Raw genomic sequence first — 16054 nt, 5'->3', positions numbered from 1 at the left:
AGTAAGGCCGTTTGGAGCACTGGGGGCAGAGCTACTGCTCCCAGAGCACTGGTCTGGCCCACCCCCGGCAGCTCACTCTACTGATAATCATTAGAAGGGATGGATTGGGAACAGCATCGAGGATGAAGGCAAGAGACATCTTCATCCTCTGTGTGGATAGTTCCCTCTCTAAAGCATCTTTTCCATATACGTATAGGGAATGAGCAATAAGTGGTCACGAAAAGCTTCCCTGAAGGAGTCTGTTATTTCAGCAAATTGTGTCACAAGGAACGCTATAATCTGCTGGATTATGTTATTTTACATGAACTGAAATGAACTCAGTACAATTAGTGAATAGCCTACAATATGTTCCAAAGATTTGATAGCAGTGGTGCTTGTGGAAAGTTACTGCAGTAAAAAGATATAATTTCTTTTTTATTCTCTAGAAACAAAATAGAAAGAAGTATCATTCGCTGTGATTTATTTTATTTAGATTAAATTTTTCATGTTGCTACTACTATTGGTAAAATATGGTGGGTGACACAAAAAAAATATAATAATAATGATATAAAAAATATTTTAAAAATGTGGGGCCTGTGTGCCTGTTTCCCTTTAAAGTCTATGCACAGCTTTGAAAAGCATACAGCTATGGCCAGGGCAAGATTAGTATTAAAGCTCCTTCAGCTCCAGACCCCTGAGGTATGTAAGTATAAAGGGCCTCAATGATTCTGCCTGAGCAGAATTATCTCACCATGGAAAAAAGCATTAGGGTCAATGAACATTTACCTGTGTCCTGGTAACCAGAAAAAGGGAAAGTAACAGCAGGTTACAAGCATCTAACCTGCTGATATGTCCCTATAGGGCATGGGGCACTGACGGTCATTTTCTTATTTTGATCCTATGAATTGTTTTCTTGAACTTCATACTTTATAAGATATGTATATTAGGCGATCTGGTACGCTGGGGGTCGGACTACACCGATCAGCCACAGCCTCCCAACCGCCCCAGATCTGGCCCTTTAACCGCAAGCACTTACAGTTAAATACAGGGCTCTGATTAACATTGGCTCCCTGCCGTGCCAATCACTGTTAAGGTTGAGGGGGTTAACTTACAGGGAGATGCCTGTATGGGGGGGGGGGGGGGTTAACTTGCAGGGGGTGTCTATATGGGGAGGGGATAACTTACAGGGGGATGCCTACATGGGAGAAGGGGGCTAACAGGGGAATGCCTACATGGGGACTAACTACCAGGGAAAATGCCTACATGGAGGAGAGGGGGGCTAACTACCAGGGGAGATGCCTACATGGAAGGAAGGGAAGCTAACTACCAGGGGAGATGACTGCATATGGGGGAGGGGGAGAACTACCAGGGCATCTTACCTACAGGGGCAATTCCTACTACCAGAGGGGATTACCTACTGGGGATGCCTATAATGGGAATACTACATACTGGGCTTTCTGCCTACTGGGGAGGGCTCCCTGCACAGCGAGGCCTACCTACTATATAGATGCATGGAGGAGGGCCTGACTACAATATGGGAGCAGAGAGGCCTAAGCACTATATGGTGGGCACATAGAGGCCTAACTACTATATGGGAGGCACAGAAAGGTCATACTACTATATGGAGACAGAGGGGACAACTATATGAGAGCACGGAGGGGGCAATATAAATGTGGAGGAGGATGACGGTGCATGGAATGACTCGTGGCTGATAGAAGTCCTCATGATGGCTGAGGTCAGATGGAGAAGAAAAGGAAGAGTGAGCAGAAGAGAAGAAGAAGCCACCTATGATCCACCCAAAGAAGATGCCCCCTGTGAGTTATTGGCTGTAACTGCACTGTAATCACTTATGGTGTGCAGGGCCTGGGTAGAGCTAATATCTACTGCTATTTGGTCACTGTATGAGGTCATTCTGGTCTTTAAGGCTGCCTGGACAACATGGATATAGCCATAGGCTGAATCCATGTTCTCCAGGACTCCAACAGCTGCATCCAACTTCTTCAGCCACTGGTAATCATATGCAAAGTGTTCGGAGGCTGACATGCCGTTCCCACTGGAAATAGCCACTGCATAGTGCAGCATAGTGTATAGTGCAGTCTATGTTAAAGGAGAAGTCAGGTGAAAAGTTTTATTAAAGTATTGTATTGCCCCCCCCCCCCCCCCCCCCCCCCCCCCCAATAGTTATACAAATCCTCAATATACACTTATTACGGGAAATGCACATAAAGTGATTTTTTTTTCCTGCACTTACTACTGCATCAAGGCTTCACTTCCTGGATAACTTGGTTATGTCACTTCCTGGATAACATGGTGATGTCACTTCCTGGATAACATGGTGATGTCACGACCCAACTCCCAGAGCTGTGCGGGCTGTGGCTGCTGGAGAGGATGATGGCAGGGGGATGCTCAGTGTCCCTCCAGTGCCCTGTGTCCCTCTGTGTCCCCCTGCCATCATCCTCTCCAGCAGCCACAGCCCACACAGCTCTGGGAGTCGTGACATCACCATGTTATCCAGGAAGTGACATCACAACGTTATCCAGGAAGTGACATCACCATGTTATCCAGGAAGTGTCATCACAACGTTATCCAGGAAGTGACATCACCATGTTATCCAGGAAGTGTCATCACAACGTTATCCAGGAAGTGACATCACCATGTTATCCAGGTAGTGACATCACCATGTTATCCAGGAAGTGAAGCCTTGATGCAGTAAGTGCAGGGAAAAAAAAACCTTTATCTGCATTTCCGGTAATAAGTGTATATTGGGGATTTGTATAACTTTTAGGGGGCAATACAATACTTTAATAGAAAATTGTTGTCACACTTCTCCTTTAATAAGGGGCAGCGCTTTGCCGCAAAGAGAGTTGCCAGGCTACCCAGCATGACAGACAGCGGGATAATTATCGCTGGGTGTATACACGTCCCTGCGCTGTCTTGTGGTAAACACTGACGTCACTGTCCTCTAATTAGAGCCGCCGTCCAGCCGTAGCCCGCCAGGACCAGTCCTCCACTATCACAGCTTGTTATCTGGCGGCAGAGAGGCGTGGACCGCACTGCGTGTCACCGCCGCGACCGGAAACAGGAAGCGGAAGCCGGGAGAACCATAAACAAAGTCCTCAGCCTTTCGTAGTTTGTCCTGCAGTCAACATGGGGAACACCAGCAGCGAGCGGCCCGGACCCCTGAAGGGGCGAAGGGACAGCGGCGGGGGCGCCAGCAAGGGGGATGACAGGGCCAAAATCCTGATGGATAGCCCGGAGGACGCGGACATGTATCCGGCGGAGGAGAACAAGGTGCAGAGTGGTGACAGCTGCCTCCTGCTCACAGTGACGGACACTGACACCTGGCGGGGAGGGGGAGGGGGACAGGACACAGTGTGCGGGGGAGATAAGCTGGGAGGCGGGTGCACAGCCATGTGGGGGCAGCGGGCATGGGGCAGGCAGCAGGGCTGGGCACTGGGCAGCTGGGTCTTGCTGGTATCTTGGTTGGCGGCAGGGCTGGGCACTGGGCAGCTGGGTCTTGCTGGTATCTTGGTTGGCAGCAGGGCTGGGCATCTTGGTTTTGCTGGTATCTAAGGTGGGAGGGCTTTCTTAAAGTGACTGTAGCACCAGGCCCAGACAGAAGCACTGGAGACGGGCCGACCCACCCTTAGTGGGAAGAAACCCTCGCCCCTCCATGACGTGACTCCATTAGAATCAATGGAACCCTATCATAGAGGGGCGGGGGTTTCCTCCCACTAAGGGTGGGTCGGCCCGTCTCCAGTGCTTCTGTCTGGGCCTGGTGCTACAGTCACTTTAAAAGTCCCTGAAAGTAACGTCCGGTGTTGTGCCAGCTCTGGCTTAAAGGAGAGTTCTGAACCTCATCAATGTGACTTTGAGGAGACCCAGACTCCCAATGTGGTACCGAAGGGTCTAGTCCAACACAGAAATGATGGCGCATGTTCTTCCTCCAAGCAGATGGGAATACAACTTTCTATTAAGCACATGTACTGAAATGAATTACATGGCGATGATGCTTCCCATAGCAACCAGTCCCTTCTGGAAAAGAGCTGCCATTTAATTGGTTGATATGGGCAGCACTGCGTGAGGTTATCCCGTTACGTTCACCATAGGAAGGTATAGGCATTACAGATGAGTGGACTTTTGAGTATGCTCGAGTTTGTCTGAACCTGAGCGTGCAGCATTTGGTTAGTGGTGGATGCGGCCCTTAGGGCTAAATCCAGCTTCGCAGCCACCACTAATCAAATGCCGCAATCTTGGGTTTGGACAATATGAAGCGCGCTCGAAATTCGCTCAACTCTAATAGCTATCGCTAAATGTTGTTTACCATGTATTTACAGGACAAGGGCTTCTTTTATGTCTATACATACATTGTAGTCTTCTGGCTGACTAGTAGTTTATCAGTAGGGTTGCTGGATGGCCATACACTATCTTTTTTTTTTTACAGTCTTCTGTACTCTAAGGGCCCTATTCCACCGGACGATTATCGTTCAGATTATCGTTAAATCGTTCGCATCTAAACGATTATCGTTCGGTTGAAATGCAGTTAACGATTAACAACCGAACGAGAAATCGTTGATCGCTTTATAAGACCTGGACCTATTTTTATCGTTGCTCGTTCGCAAAACGTTCGCATTGAATAAGACATCGTTCGGTCGTTCACAATAGATACAAATGCAATAGCAAAGAAATAGCGAATAAAAAACTATTGCAGTTACGATTATCATTCCATGGAAATGAGTGAACGTTTTCAGGTCTTTTGCAATAGCGGTCGTTTGAGATCGTTATTTGTTAACGATTATGCAAACAATAATTGTCCGGTGGAATAGGGCCCTTAGACTGTGTTCACACTTGCATTATGGTTTCTAATGTGTGCCACTACTCCAGTGAAGTCACATCTAGCCAGGAATAGGTAATGCCTTAGGGAGCGGAGCCGTGTCCTGTCATGAAGAGAGAGGGACTAGGGCAGCTATTTACCATCACCGGTTTTGGTGTTATGTTTTTTCTCATTTCCCATTTTGCTATCAATGATATAAAATTACTTTAAATCCTACAGTTTTCTCTTTGGCCACTAAGCCTAATAATAAGGGATTCTTCTCTGATAAGATAATGTACAATTTATTTGTACTGCTCAGTTAGGGGTATCAGATTTTAGCTCTATGGTGTACACAGGGAGCTGCTGTCAGCAAGTTCTGTGAGTACATATAACTGTAAAGTATCCAGTAAGTGACTGCTTATAGCACGGATGGGGAACCTTTGGCCCTCCAGCTGTTGCAAAACTACATTTCCCATCATGCCTGGACAGCCAAAGCGAAGCTTTGGCTGTCCAGACATGATGGGAATTGTAGTTTTGCAACAGCTGGAGGGCCAAATGTTTCTCCGTCCCTGATTTAAGGTGACATAGCTTCTGCCCATAATAAAGTTGCCCACCCCTTCCCCAGAGTCACACCTGTATTATTCACAGGTGTCTCGCATACTGCTTTTATTCCTTGCCTGTACACTCCCTGTGCATGTAGACAGGCAGAGGTTCATCACTGACTTTGTTATAAGACACAAATGGCTCAGGATCAGAGTATGTTCACCTCATGTAGGAAGTCTATGGACCGACAGCTAAGGGGCACTACGATTAAATAGAGACCGATCTTGCTGGAAGAGAGAAATGAAGCATCGAACACCTGCCCAGTCCTGCTGTCCGCAAAGGTCCTGTATGTTCAAACCTTTATTAGTGAAGGGGAAGGGTAAATGCAGCAGCTGCATCCTCACTGACAACATTTTGGCTGTTAGGAATGGTAACCTGAAACAGTGGTTGTCATTGAGGATGCAGCTGCCGCCCCTCCCTGTCCCCCCTACACTAATAAAGTTTTGAATAAACTGGACCTTTGTCCAGCAGGACTGGTTGAGTGCTCAGTGCTTCACTTCTCTCTTCCTTCAAGAACTATCTAGATGTAGGGTAAATTCACACGGGCGTCTCGCATAAGAAATCCGCAGCTAATCCGCAATACACATATTAATAATAATAAGAATAATATGTGTATTGCGGATTAGCTGCGGTTTAGCTGCGGATTAGCTGCGGATTTCTTGTGCGAGACGCCCGTGTGAATTTACACGTAGGGTAGCTTCACACGGGCGGGCTCGCAGCGAGATTCTCGCTGCGAGCCCGGCAGGTCCTGGCAGTTCCCATAAACTACATACTCGCTGCGGTCCGCAGCGAGTATGTAATTATACCGCGCTTAACCCCTTCTACTCCCGCCGGCTCCCCCGCTGTAAGCAGCATACATTACCTGTCCTTGCTGCACGGGTCCGTCGTCCTGCTCTCCCGCCCGGCCAATCAGTGGCTGCGGCTGGGCAACACACTAATTGGCCGGACGGGAGAGCAGGACGCCGGACCCGTGCAGCAAGGACAGGTAATGTATGCTGCTTACAGCGGGGGAGCCGGGCGGGAGTAGAAGGGGTTAAGCGCGGTACAATTACATACTCGCTGCGGTCCGCAGCAAGTATGTAGTTTATGGGAACTGCCAGGACCTGCCGGGCTCGCAGCGAGAATCTCGCTGCGAGCCCGCCCGTGTGAAGCTACCCGTAATCTTGTTTTCTTCACATATTTGTGCACTTTGAAGCTTATGCAAAATCCTCAGTGGGTACTGTCAGCCACAGCAGAGAAGCTGAGCATGTAGCAGCCCAGGTGAGACATTGGGGTGGGGGCCCACATTCCAGACTAAATTTTCAGCTTTTGTCTGCAGTCTAATATGGCCTAGTACCTAAATAAAGAATCATTGGAGTGATCACTGGTGGTTTCTTCCTGCCCCATTGGCCTTAAAGGGGTTATCCAGCGCTACAAAAACATGGCCACTTTCCCCCTACTGTTGTCTCCAGATTGGGTGGGGTTTTGAAACTCTGTTCCATTGAAGTAAATGGAGCTTAATTGCAAACTGCACCTAAACTGGAGACAACAGTAGGGGGAAAAGTGGCCATGTTTTTGTTGCACTGGATAACCCCTTTAAATGATAGATATTTCCTTATACCCAAGCAGTGTGCGATTTATCAATCTAGGCTGGTGGGACAGGTGGAAGCCACCAGGCATCACCCCTGTGATTCTTGGTTCAGAGCATGAAAGTTTCTTTCAAGAACCTTTTTCTAATGTTCTCAAAATTTTGGTACATGCAATCCCTCCTTATTCTTCTGACAAACTCGGTGTATAAACACAAGAAATCTCAAAGTTCCCGTTCTCTACAATAATGGTCTGAAAGCCATAATAAATCCCCCCTTTGGGCTTTAATTCTTATGGTAGTAAATGTATCCGCACTTTATAAGTCCCCTAGGGGGCTTACATATATAATTAGATTGCATAGCATTTATCAATATTATCGGTAATCTTCTCATAGAGTCTGCCTGAGACAGACCCTATGAGAAGATCGCCAACCTAATAGGAATGAGGTACGTCAAGTGGGCCCCACTCACATTTGAAACCCCTCGTGTCAGGAACAATGATGCACACTCCTACTGCACGTGGCATTAGGGGTAGGAATGTATATAGACTTATGGCTGACTTAAAGGGTTTAAAGACAGAAATTAGGAGCAAATAGCTGTGAGCAGATGGTAGTGTATGTAAAATCTATGAATGCGTCAGATGTTATCTCATAGCCCTTGTAACTCTTGCAGGCACCACTGGAAAAGGATGAGTTCCTTGCATGGCAGCATGATTTAGAGGTAAATGATAAAGCTCCAACACAGGCTCGACCTACTGTATTTCGCTGGACTGGCGGAGGGAAAGAAATCTACTTAGCTGGATCATTCAATAACTGGGGCAAGATTCCTCTCATCAGAAGGTATGTTGTACATCCGCAAACATAAGGGGGGTGGGGGGTATGTTGCGGGCATTGCTTGCAACCTCCATTCTCAGCACCCTGTACACAGTAGGGAGATATCATCAGGTTAGCTTTGTCTTACAGGTGATAGTTACCCATTAATGAAAACACATAAATTAGAATTCCAAGTGTGTTATTCTATTACATATAAGAGTTGTAGGATCCACTACATAGAAGAAACCTGAAGTACAAGATCTTCGAGCACATTCCAGGTACTAGAACTAGTAATCTGGATAGCACTAGGACCTTCTCAGTCGCCTCTGGACACTTCCAGGATAATCACAGCGGTAGTCTTGACATGATGGAGGTGATGGGGCTTGAGAAAAAAAAATCTGCTGGCACCAGGAGGAGATTGGAGGAAAAACTGTGAAGCATTTTGGATTCTAAAACTGGACAGTCGTGCCCCGAAAGGGTGAAACCTGAGGTCACATACTATGCTTTGCAACTGTCTATCTGATTGGATCAAGCCTAATGAATACATAGGGGGAAATTTATCAAGTGCTTTACATCTATTTTTAGGTGAATAATTGGGTTTTTTACCCATTTTTGGTTAAAGTTCTATTTATGAACCAGTATTCAATGGGCGCTTATTTTTTAGATGCAACTTTTTTTTTTTTTTAATCTGCCTATTTTGAGTATTCACGCAAAAGTTTGCGGGAAAATTCGGGGTTAAAGATGAGCGAACCTCGAGCATGCTCAAGTCCATCCGAACCCGATCGTTCAGCATTTGATTAGCGGTGGCTGCTAAAGTTGGGTAAAGCTCTAAGGTTGTCTGGAAAACATGGATAGAGCCAATGACTATATCCATGATTTCCACATAGCCTTAGGGCTTTATGCAACTTCAGCAGCCACCGCTAATCAAATGCTGAACAATCGGGTTCGGATAAACTCGAGCATGCTGAAGGTTCGCTCATCTCTATTCAGGATTAGCGCCCAATTCATAATTTGTAACTTTTTTAAAAGTTGCATAAACAGGTGCAGGCCTGCGTCTGGTCAGTACCAGGGGGAATATGCTTGCGCAATTTTTCATTTTTGCGTCTTTTTAGATACATTCTCTATGGCAGTGCTAGATGTTAATAAATTATTCACAAGATAATGGAACAAAATATTCACCAGTCCCCATTAGAAGAGACACACACATTAGACTCCTTAGTAAATGTCCCCCATAGTGTTATGGGGACTGTTATTATTGCAGCATGTTAGGGGTCACACCGGGTATAACCTTGATGAATATGTGGGTTTACTATGACATGTGCTGCATTGGGTGACGTATCCCAAACAGACAAGGTTGTTGCTAATTGATCCCTGCTGGTAATTAATGTGGGGAGGAGCTAGAGAAAGGGAGTGGGTGTGTCTTAGGTGTATATAAGTGTGCACATTAGGAATTATCTTTACTATAACTGTGAATCAGATTTGAAATGCATCAGGTAATTCCACCTTGTTTTTTATATACCGTACTTTCTGGCGTATAAGACAACTCTTTAACCCTGAAAAATCTTCTTAGAAGTCGGGGGTCGTCTTATACGCCGGGTATGGTCGCCCGATACAGTGGGGGAGCTCAAAAATGGCCGCATCCCCACCATATGGGGCGACCACTATAAAAAAAATAATAATTTTAACAGTGTGTGAACATAGCCTTTCATTTTCGTTGCAAAATACTGAGCAGAAATACTGTTTGGGAACAAAGCCTTACTGTATTTGACAGAAATGCTTGTCATGCATAGCAGTATCTGGATGAGAGTGATAAGGTTGTTTCCATCATTGGCATCATTCACTTAATTTACCCTCCATTATTTTACAGCCACAACAACTTTGTTGCAATATTAGACTTGCCGGAAGGTGACCACCAGTACAAGTTTTTTGTCGATGGGCAGTGGACACATGATCCTGCTGAGGTAATTCAGTAAGATACTTTTGGTTTGTTGGAGAATTCGGTAATGCTTTTTATCTCTATTACCATTTACAGGGTTATCCGGCTAGGTAAAATAAATGCCAAATCATCCCCCCACCCTGGAGACTAATCATAAAAGTAGGGAATTAAAGTAGAATTGGCAATGGCAATCTCCTAATCTTGGTTTATTGAAACAAAAGCCAAAATTTCAGTGGTGGGTATACCCTAAAAAAAATTATAGAAAAAAGTTATGGAAAGTCCAATCCCAAAAACCTGAAAACAGTACCTGATGTAAGCGCTCTGTGATCAAGCGGAATGTGAAACGTGCTTTAGAGGTGGTATCACGCAGCTTACATCAGGTACTGTTTTCAGGTCTTTGGGATTGGACTTTCTATGTGATTCGGAACTGTCTATTTATTACGGCACTTTGTTCATCCGGGACTTGTGCAATAGCAGGTATATAGTTAACTCTGTGCAGGAACATTCCAGCCAATACTATTTTGCCAGAATTGAGAGGGATTTATCTATCATCCCCATAGTGGCAGATAATACATCATAGCACCTTATATAGGTTTAGTATTCTGTGTTATTATTTGTGTGTGATATTTTTTTTTTTTTACAGTACCTCTTGTGCGCATAATTTTACTCCATTATGTGATTTTATATGTGATGTCAATAAAGTGATTTTGTATTTTGAAGTATTGGTAGTGACCCCTTTTTTGTATAGGATTTTGTTATAGGGACCTGGGTCAGGTCTGGTGGTCTTTATAGGATATATAAAAGTATAGAGGTGTAGAAGACTATTTTATTAATGCCGTTTTAAAAAGTTTGAAGTTTTCATTGTGCATGCTTTGGGCTATTGTAGAGGGTTTTGTGTTGTAGTCAGGCTGGTGAGGTCAGTCCATCGCTCTTTGTTTGTTCACTATGTGTTATCAAGGTGTATTCTTTGTCTATTGTCTAGCCAGTAGTAACTAGCCAGCTCGGCACTATAAACAATGTCATTACTGTGAAGAAAACCGATTTTGAAGTATTTGATGCCTTAATGGTGGATTCTCAAAAAGGCTCTGATGTCTCAGGTAAGACCATTGTCTTTGTGATAAACACTTTTTTTTTTCGTGTTGTTTCTTATGTATATAATAGTCTGACTGCTTTTTATAGTTATTCTGGTTAGTGTATGTTGTCCAGTGTTCACACAGCACAAAAAGTCTGCCACCATTTGCTGTGGATTATCTGTATTAAATGACAAAAGGTCTGATCCTAATGTGGATCCACATTGTACAATTTACTCTGCACAGTATTCTACAGATTGGTAATGTTGGATGCTTTACATGCATGCAATCACTACCAATGTGTTATATAATATGTAAGGCAGCTCTGCATGTGCTCCGCTCTGCCCTCCTACACATAAGGAGGCAGAAGGCGCATGCTCAATCTATACCCTTTGGTATAAGGTACGGCACACTGACTATCCCAGAAAAGTGACGTCAATGAATCACGTGGATTTGCAAAAAAAGAGCCTGTGGAGCCGTATTTACGAAACACAGAACTAGCCAGATATCCCTCCGGGAAGGACCCAGCCAAGGGGTGGCTCCTGTAGGGAAACAAGCAAAACCACTATATTAAGTGGCCCTATAAGTCACTGTAATGACAAGGGAAAAACCAAGGCTAAGTATCCACCACAGACATTTGTTTCAGGGTGTTGCCCCTCATAAGTGTGGAGCAGGATTCTGGCTAGGTGGGAGCAATGCCTAGTAGAGCCATAAGAGAAACAGATCACTGATCTCAGGGAGACCAGCCAAAGATAACACTGCCGGCTGCCAGTTAAAGCACTCAATGCAGTGAAATCCAAGGTGCATTGCTCCCTGGGACGGCGGAGAGGCAGTGATTACGACCTGTTGTAAATGTATAGATCTTGGTGATTACCCTTTACTTTAATGTGTGAACTTAACCTTACTGTTAATATTATATCCAAACAGCACCAGCCACTTAGCATGTTTCTTCCGTTTCTGTTTGCTCAGAGTTGTCCAGCTCTCCACCAGGTCCATACCAGCAAGATCCATACAACTGTAAGCTAGAAGAACGTTTCAAATCTCCTCCTATCCTTCCACCTCATCTACTGCAAGTTATCCTTAATAAAGACACTGGCATTTCTGTAAGTGGACATCAGTTTGGTTTATTCCTAGCGCTGTATGGTATATTGGAAAAAAAAAAACTTTAGATCAAAGTGTGGGGCTGTGACTGCTTGCTGTCAGGTTAATTTTTTAATCATAGGTCAACTTATTTAAAGTGATATTGTCATTCCCCTTTAACTCTTTGGTTATCCACATGCTTAGATGCTGTACATTTAATATATACCTGTATGAAACTTGTCTGTCTCTCTCTTCTAAAATGGCTTCATTTCGTTGGTGCACAGTGTCACCTAGGCGGGGCTTCACGCAGTTGGGCCCTCAGTCACCAGCCAGATGGGGCCCAATTGCTGCATAGCACCGTTTAGATGACACTGTCCACCAATTAAATGAAGCAAGTGTAAGGGGGTGACCGTATCCCTTTAACGCCTTATTACTTTTCTTAGGCCATTTTCATTTTCTTCCAAAATGCAGTTTGCTTAAAGTGTCCCTGTCATAACTGTCAAAATCTAAATCAACATTAGATGTGAAATAAAGCAAATTTGCAATTTACATTTATTTATTTTTTTATCATGCTGTAAAACAAAGCTGAACTTACCAGAAATCCAGGTCCAGTCTCCTGAAAGGAAGATTTTCTGGTTGTAAAAAAAGACTAAATACAGGAATTCTGGCCAGTACAGAGAATGACAACTCCGTGTCCATCAATCACATGACTGCATGATTTGCGGTACTGTATGGACACAACCACTCGGCCAAGCCCGTACAGTACCACAAAGATTTAAACTGATTTGGAGCTCTGTGAATGCAGTCTGTAGAACATCTTCCTTGCACTTACCATATTCTCAGAATGTGGGTATAAATTCTTACTCATGACACTGCGATGCGACAGGGAAGTGAGCACGCAGCAATGCACTCCACTTCCCAGGCCGGACATCAAACTCATTAGTTTTATAGGCTGTAAAGGAGTCTGTTTCAATTGACAGCTACGAGTGTATGTAATAAGGAGTTGGTCAGTTTAAAGTATCTGTCATTTTTAGTCTTTTTTTGTTTTTTTTTTGCAGAAATCAATAGTCCAGGCGATTTTAAGAAACTTTGTAATTGGTTTTTTAGGCAAATATGTCATTATCTGCATTCAAAAAGCCTTTTCCCAGCCCCCCCCCCCCTCCTCTCTCTCATTATCAGGAAATTTCGACTCTTTTACATCGGTTGAGCCCTGTGTAACCTATGGAGGGGGGAGGAGGGAGATTATTTGCGAGCAGAGAACAAAGGATTACACAGTGGGAGCTGTGTGAAAAGCCAGTATTGAGAGTTTAACCCCTTAACGACATCGGGCGTAAATTTACGCCCTGATGCCGGTAAGGAAGTTCAGAGCGGGGCCGCGCGGCGGCCCCGCTCTGAACCGCGCCGGTCCCGGGTGCCGCGTGTAGCCCGGGACCGTAGATATTAGCGGGCACGGTCCGATCGCCGTGCCCGCTAATACAGTAATCAGATGCAGCTGTCAAAGTTGACAGCTGCATCCGATTACCGGACGCAGCTTCATCCCTGGTGTCTAGTGGGGAGATCGCTCCTCCGGGATGTTATCCCGGAGGAGCGATCTCCGTGTGTGCTGCCGGCCGGGGACCGCTCCAAGATGGCGCCGTCCCCGGCTCGGCACTCGTTTACTTCCAGCTGCAGCAGCCGGAAGTAAACGAGTGCCTATCTCATGGATCTCTGCAGCATATCTATGCTGCAGAGATCTCAATGAGAGATCAAAGCACTTATACTAGAAGTCCCCTAGGGGGGCTTCTAGTATAAGTGTAAAAGTTAAAAAAAAAATGTCATTATTGGTAAAAAGCCCCCTCCCCTAATAAAAGTCTGAATCACCCCCCTTTTCCCAGGTTATAAATAAAAGTAAATAAATAAACAAACATGTTTGCTATCGCCGCGTGCGTAATCGCCCGAACTATTAATTAATCACATTCCTGATCTTGCACAGTAAATGGCGTCAGCGCAAAAAAATCCCAAAGTGCAAAATTGCGCATTTTTGGTCGCATCAAATCCAGAAAAATTGTAATAAAAAGCGATCAAAAAGTCGTATATGCGCAATCAAGGTACCAATAGAAAGAACATGTCATGGCGCAAAAAATGACACCTGACACAGCCCCATAGACCAAAGGATAAAAGCGCTATAAGCCTGGGAATGGAGCGGTTTTAAGTGTTGTATATTTGTTGACAATGGTTTAAATTTTTTACAGGCCATCCGATACAATATAAGTTATACATGTTACATATCGTTTTAATCGTAACGACTTGAGGAACATATATAACAAGTCAGTTTTACCCCAGGGCGAATGGCGTAAAAACACATTTCCCCCAAATAAACAAAATGCGTTTTTTTTTTTCAATTTCACCACACTTTGAATTTTTTTCGGGTTTCGCAGTGTACTTTATGCAAAAATTCAGCCTGTAATTGCAAAGTACAATTAGTGACGCAAAAAATAAGTGCTCATGTGGGTCTCTAGGTGGAAAAATGCAACTGCTATGGCCTTTTATGCACAAGGAGGAAAAACCGAAAACGCAAAAATCGAAATTTGCTCTGTCCTTAAAGGGTTAAAGGACAAGTGCCATGAAAAACTTTTTCCCAGTAATTGAAGCACATTACAAAGTTATATAACTCTAATATGCTTCAATCACCTATCTGCCTCCCTTCCCTGTCTTTTCCCCCCTCCACCCCCCACCAGGAAGTGTCCTAACTCACTCAGACCTGGTTACTGTGGTCACCAAGCTCTTCTCTCAGCTCCTTCTCCTGTTACACTAGCCTCCCCCCTCCCCTGCCTTGTCAGGTGACTCTGCTTGCTCAGCTCCCATTGGCTGAACAACTGCAAGCCATCACTTGGACTGGGGAGGGGGGGCTGCTGTAACAGGACCTAGACCAGGCCACCTGATGATGACTCATCCTCACAAGAAGGAGCTGCCTTGTGATGGTGACGGCAGTCATTAGGTCTGTGTGAGTTAGGACACTTCCTGGTGGAGGGGGGAAAAGACAGGGAAGGGAGGCAGATAGGTGATTGAAGCACATTACACAGTTATATAACTTTGTAATGTGCTTCAATTACTGGGAAAAAGTTTTTCATGGCACTTGTCCTTTAATGCTGACTTCAGATTCAAATGCATTTTTCAGCTAATAAACCCGATTACAAAGTTTCTTAAAATCGCCTGTACTATTGACTTCTGCAAATAAAATTTTAATGACAGTGACACTTTAATGGCTTTTTACAGACTAAAAAAATAAAATGTGGGGGTTTACAGAGCTTAGTTTAACTATTCATATTTCTGATGTTTTCCAGTGTGATCCAGCTTTGCTTCCAGAACCAAACCACGTTATGTTAAATCACCTATACGCCCTTTCCATCAAGGTAAACGCATTAACATCAGTGTGCTAAATACACATGTAAAGGACCATATTACATCTTTATGTTCTTCTTTTAGGACGGCGTGATGGTATTAAGTGCTACTCACCGTTACAAGAAGAAATATGTCACCACATTACTGTACAAGCCAATATGAGCTGCCTTCAGAGACTGTCCTCACTTCTATTGACACCTTTTCCAACTTTTTTTTTTACATATTAAATGCATTAAATATTTGCCAACTCAGATTTAGCTGTCAGTATTGTATTAAGCATTTTAATGTCCACAATATAGGTCTACTAGTGACCTGCAGCAGTTACTGTAGTAAACTGTTTACTGCACCTGATTTCATGTAGGATTATAAATGCTTTATACCAGAGGTGTCAAACTCAGGCCTTCCAGCTGTTACAAAACTACAATTCCCATCATGCCTGGACAGCTAAAGCTTTGTCTGTCAGGCATGATGGGAATTGTAGTTTTGTAACAGCTGGAAGGCCTGAGTTTGACACCAATGATTTATACTCTTCAGAACATTGCCAGCCTTCATGTGTACCCTGTAGTGTTGCGCATGGGTCCTGCTGCCTCCCACATACAAATAATACAATGTAGATTACAGATGTTTGGGACTATAACAGCTAAAATAGCAAATAATTGTGGTCTATTTCCTTACAGTAGCCCTATAGATCGTCTGGGTCATTGGATTATTTTAAACCATTATAGCCGATCAAATATAAAGAAGAGTTGGATTTTGATATCTATCAGCACTGATATTACTCGGGAATGAAAACAGAATCACTTTAAGTGTATCCT

The 16054-nt window shown here is 44.3% G+C and overlaps 1 protein-coding gene across 1 annotated transcript; it reads left to right on the top strand.

Moving 5' to 3' along the window:
• Positions 1-3041: 3041 nt before the first annotated feature.
• On the top strand, positions 3042-15492 carry PRKAB1 (protein kinase AMP-activated non-catalytic subunit beta 1). The gene is made up of 7 exons (XM_069964088.1): positions 3042-3270; positions 7633-7799; positions 9640-9733; positions 10691-10805; positions 11748-11881; positions 15182-15250; positions 15324-15492. Exons 1-7 carry the CDS (start codon positions 3127-3129, stop codon positions 15399-15401), a joined length of 801 nt encoding a protein of 266 aa, XP_069820189.1. The 5' UTR covers positions 3042-3126; the 3' UTR covers positions 15402-15492.
• The last annotated feature ends 562 nt before the right edge of the window (positions 15493-16054 follow it).

Source organism: Dendropsophus ebraccatus, chromosome 3 (genome assembly GCF_027789765.1).
Source record: "Dendropsophus ebraccatus isolate aDenEbr1 chromosome 3, aDenEbr1.pat, whole genome shotgun sequence".
Classification (NCBI taxonomy): Eukaryota; Metazoa; Chordata; class Amphibia; order Anura; family Hylidae; genus Dendropsophus; species Dendropsophus ebraccatus.
This window is presented reverse-complemented; position numbering and strand designations above follow the sequence as displayed.

Excerpts from the sequence above, each read along its gene's own strand:
- PRKAB1 (XM_069964088.1), top strand. The coding sequence starts at position 3,127 with ATGGGGAACACCAGCAGCGAGCGGCCCGGACCCCTGAAGGGGCGAAGG. Across the intron at positions 9,734-10,690 it reads GGACACATGATCCTGCTGAG|CCAGTAGTAACTAGCCAGCT; the intron begins GTAATTCAGTAA and ends TCTATTGTCTAG. Across the intron at positions 11,882-15,181 it reads ATAAAGACACTGGCATTTCT|TGTGATCCAGCTTTGCTTCC; the intron begins GTAAGTGGACAT and ends GATGTTTTCCAG.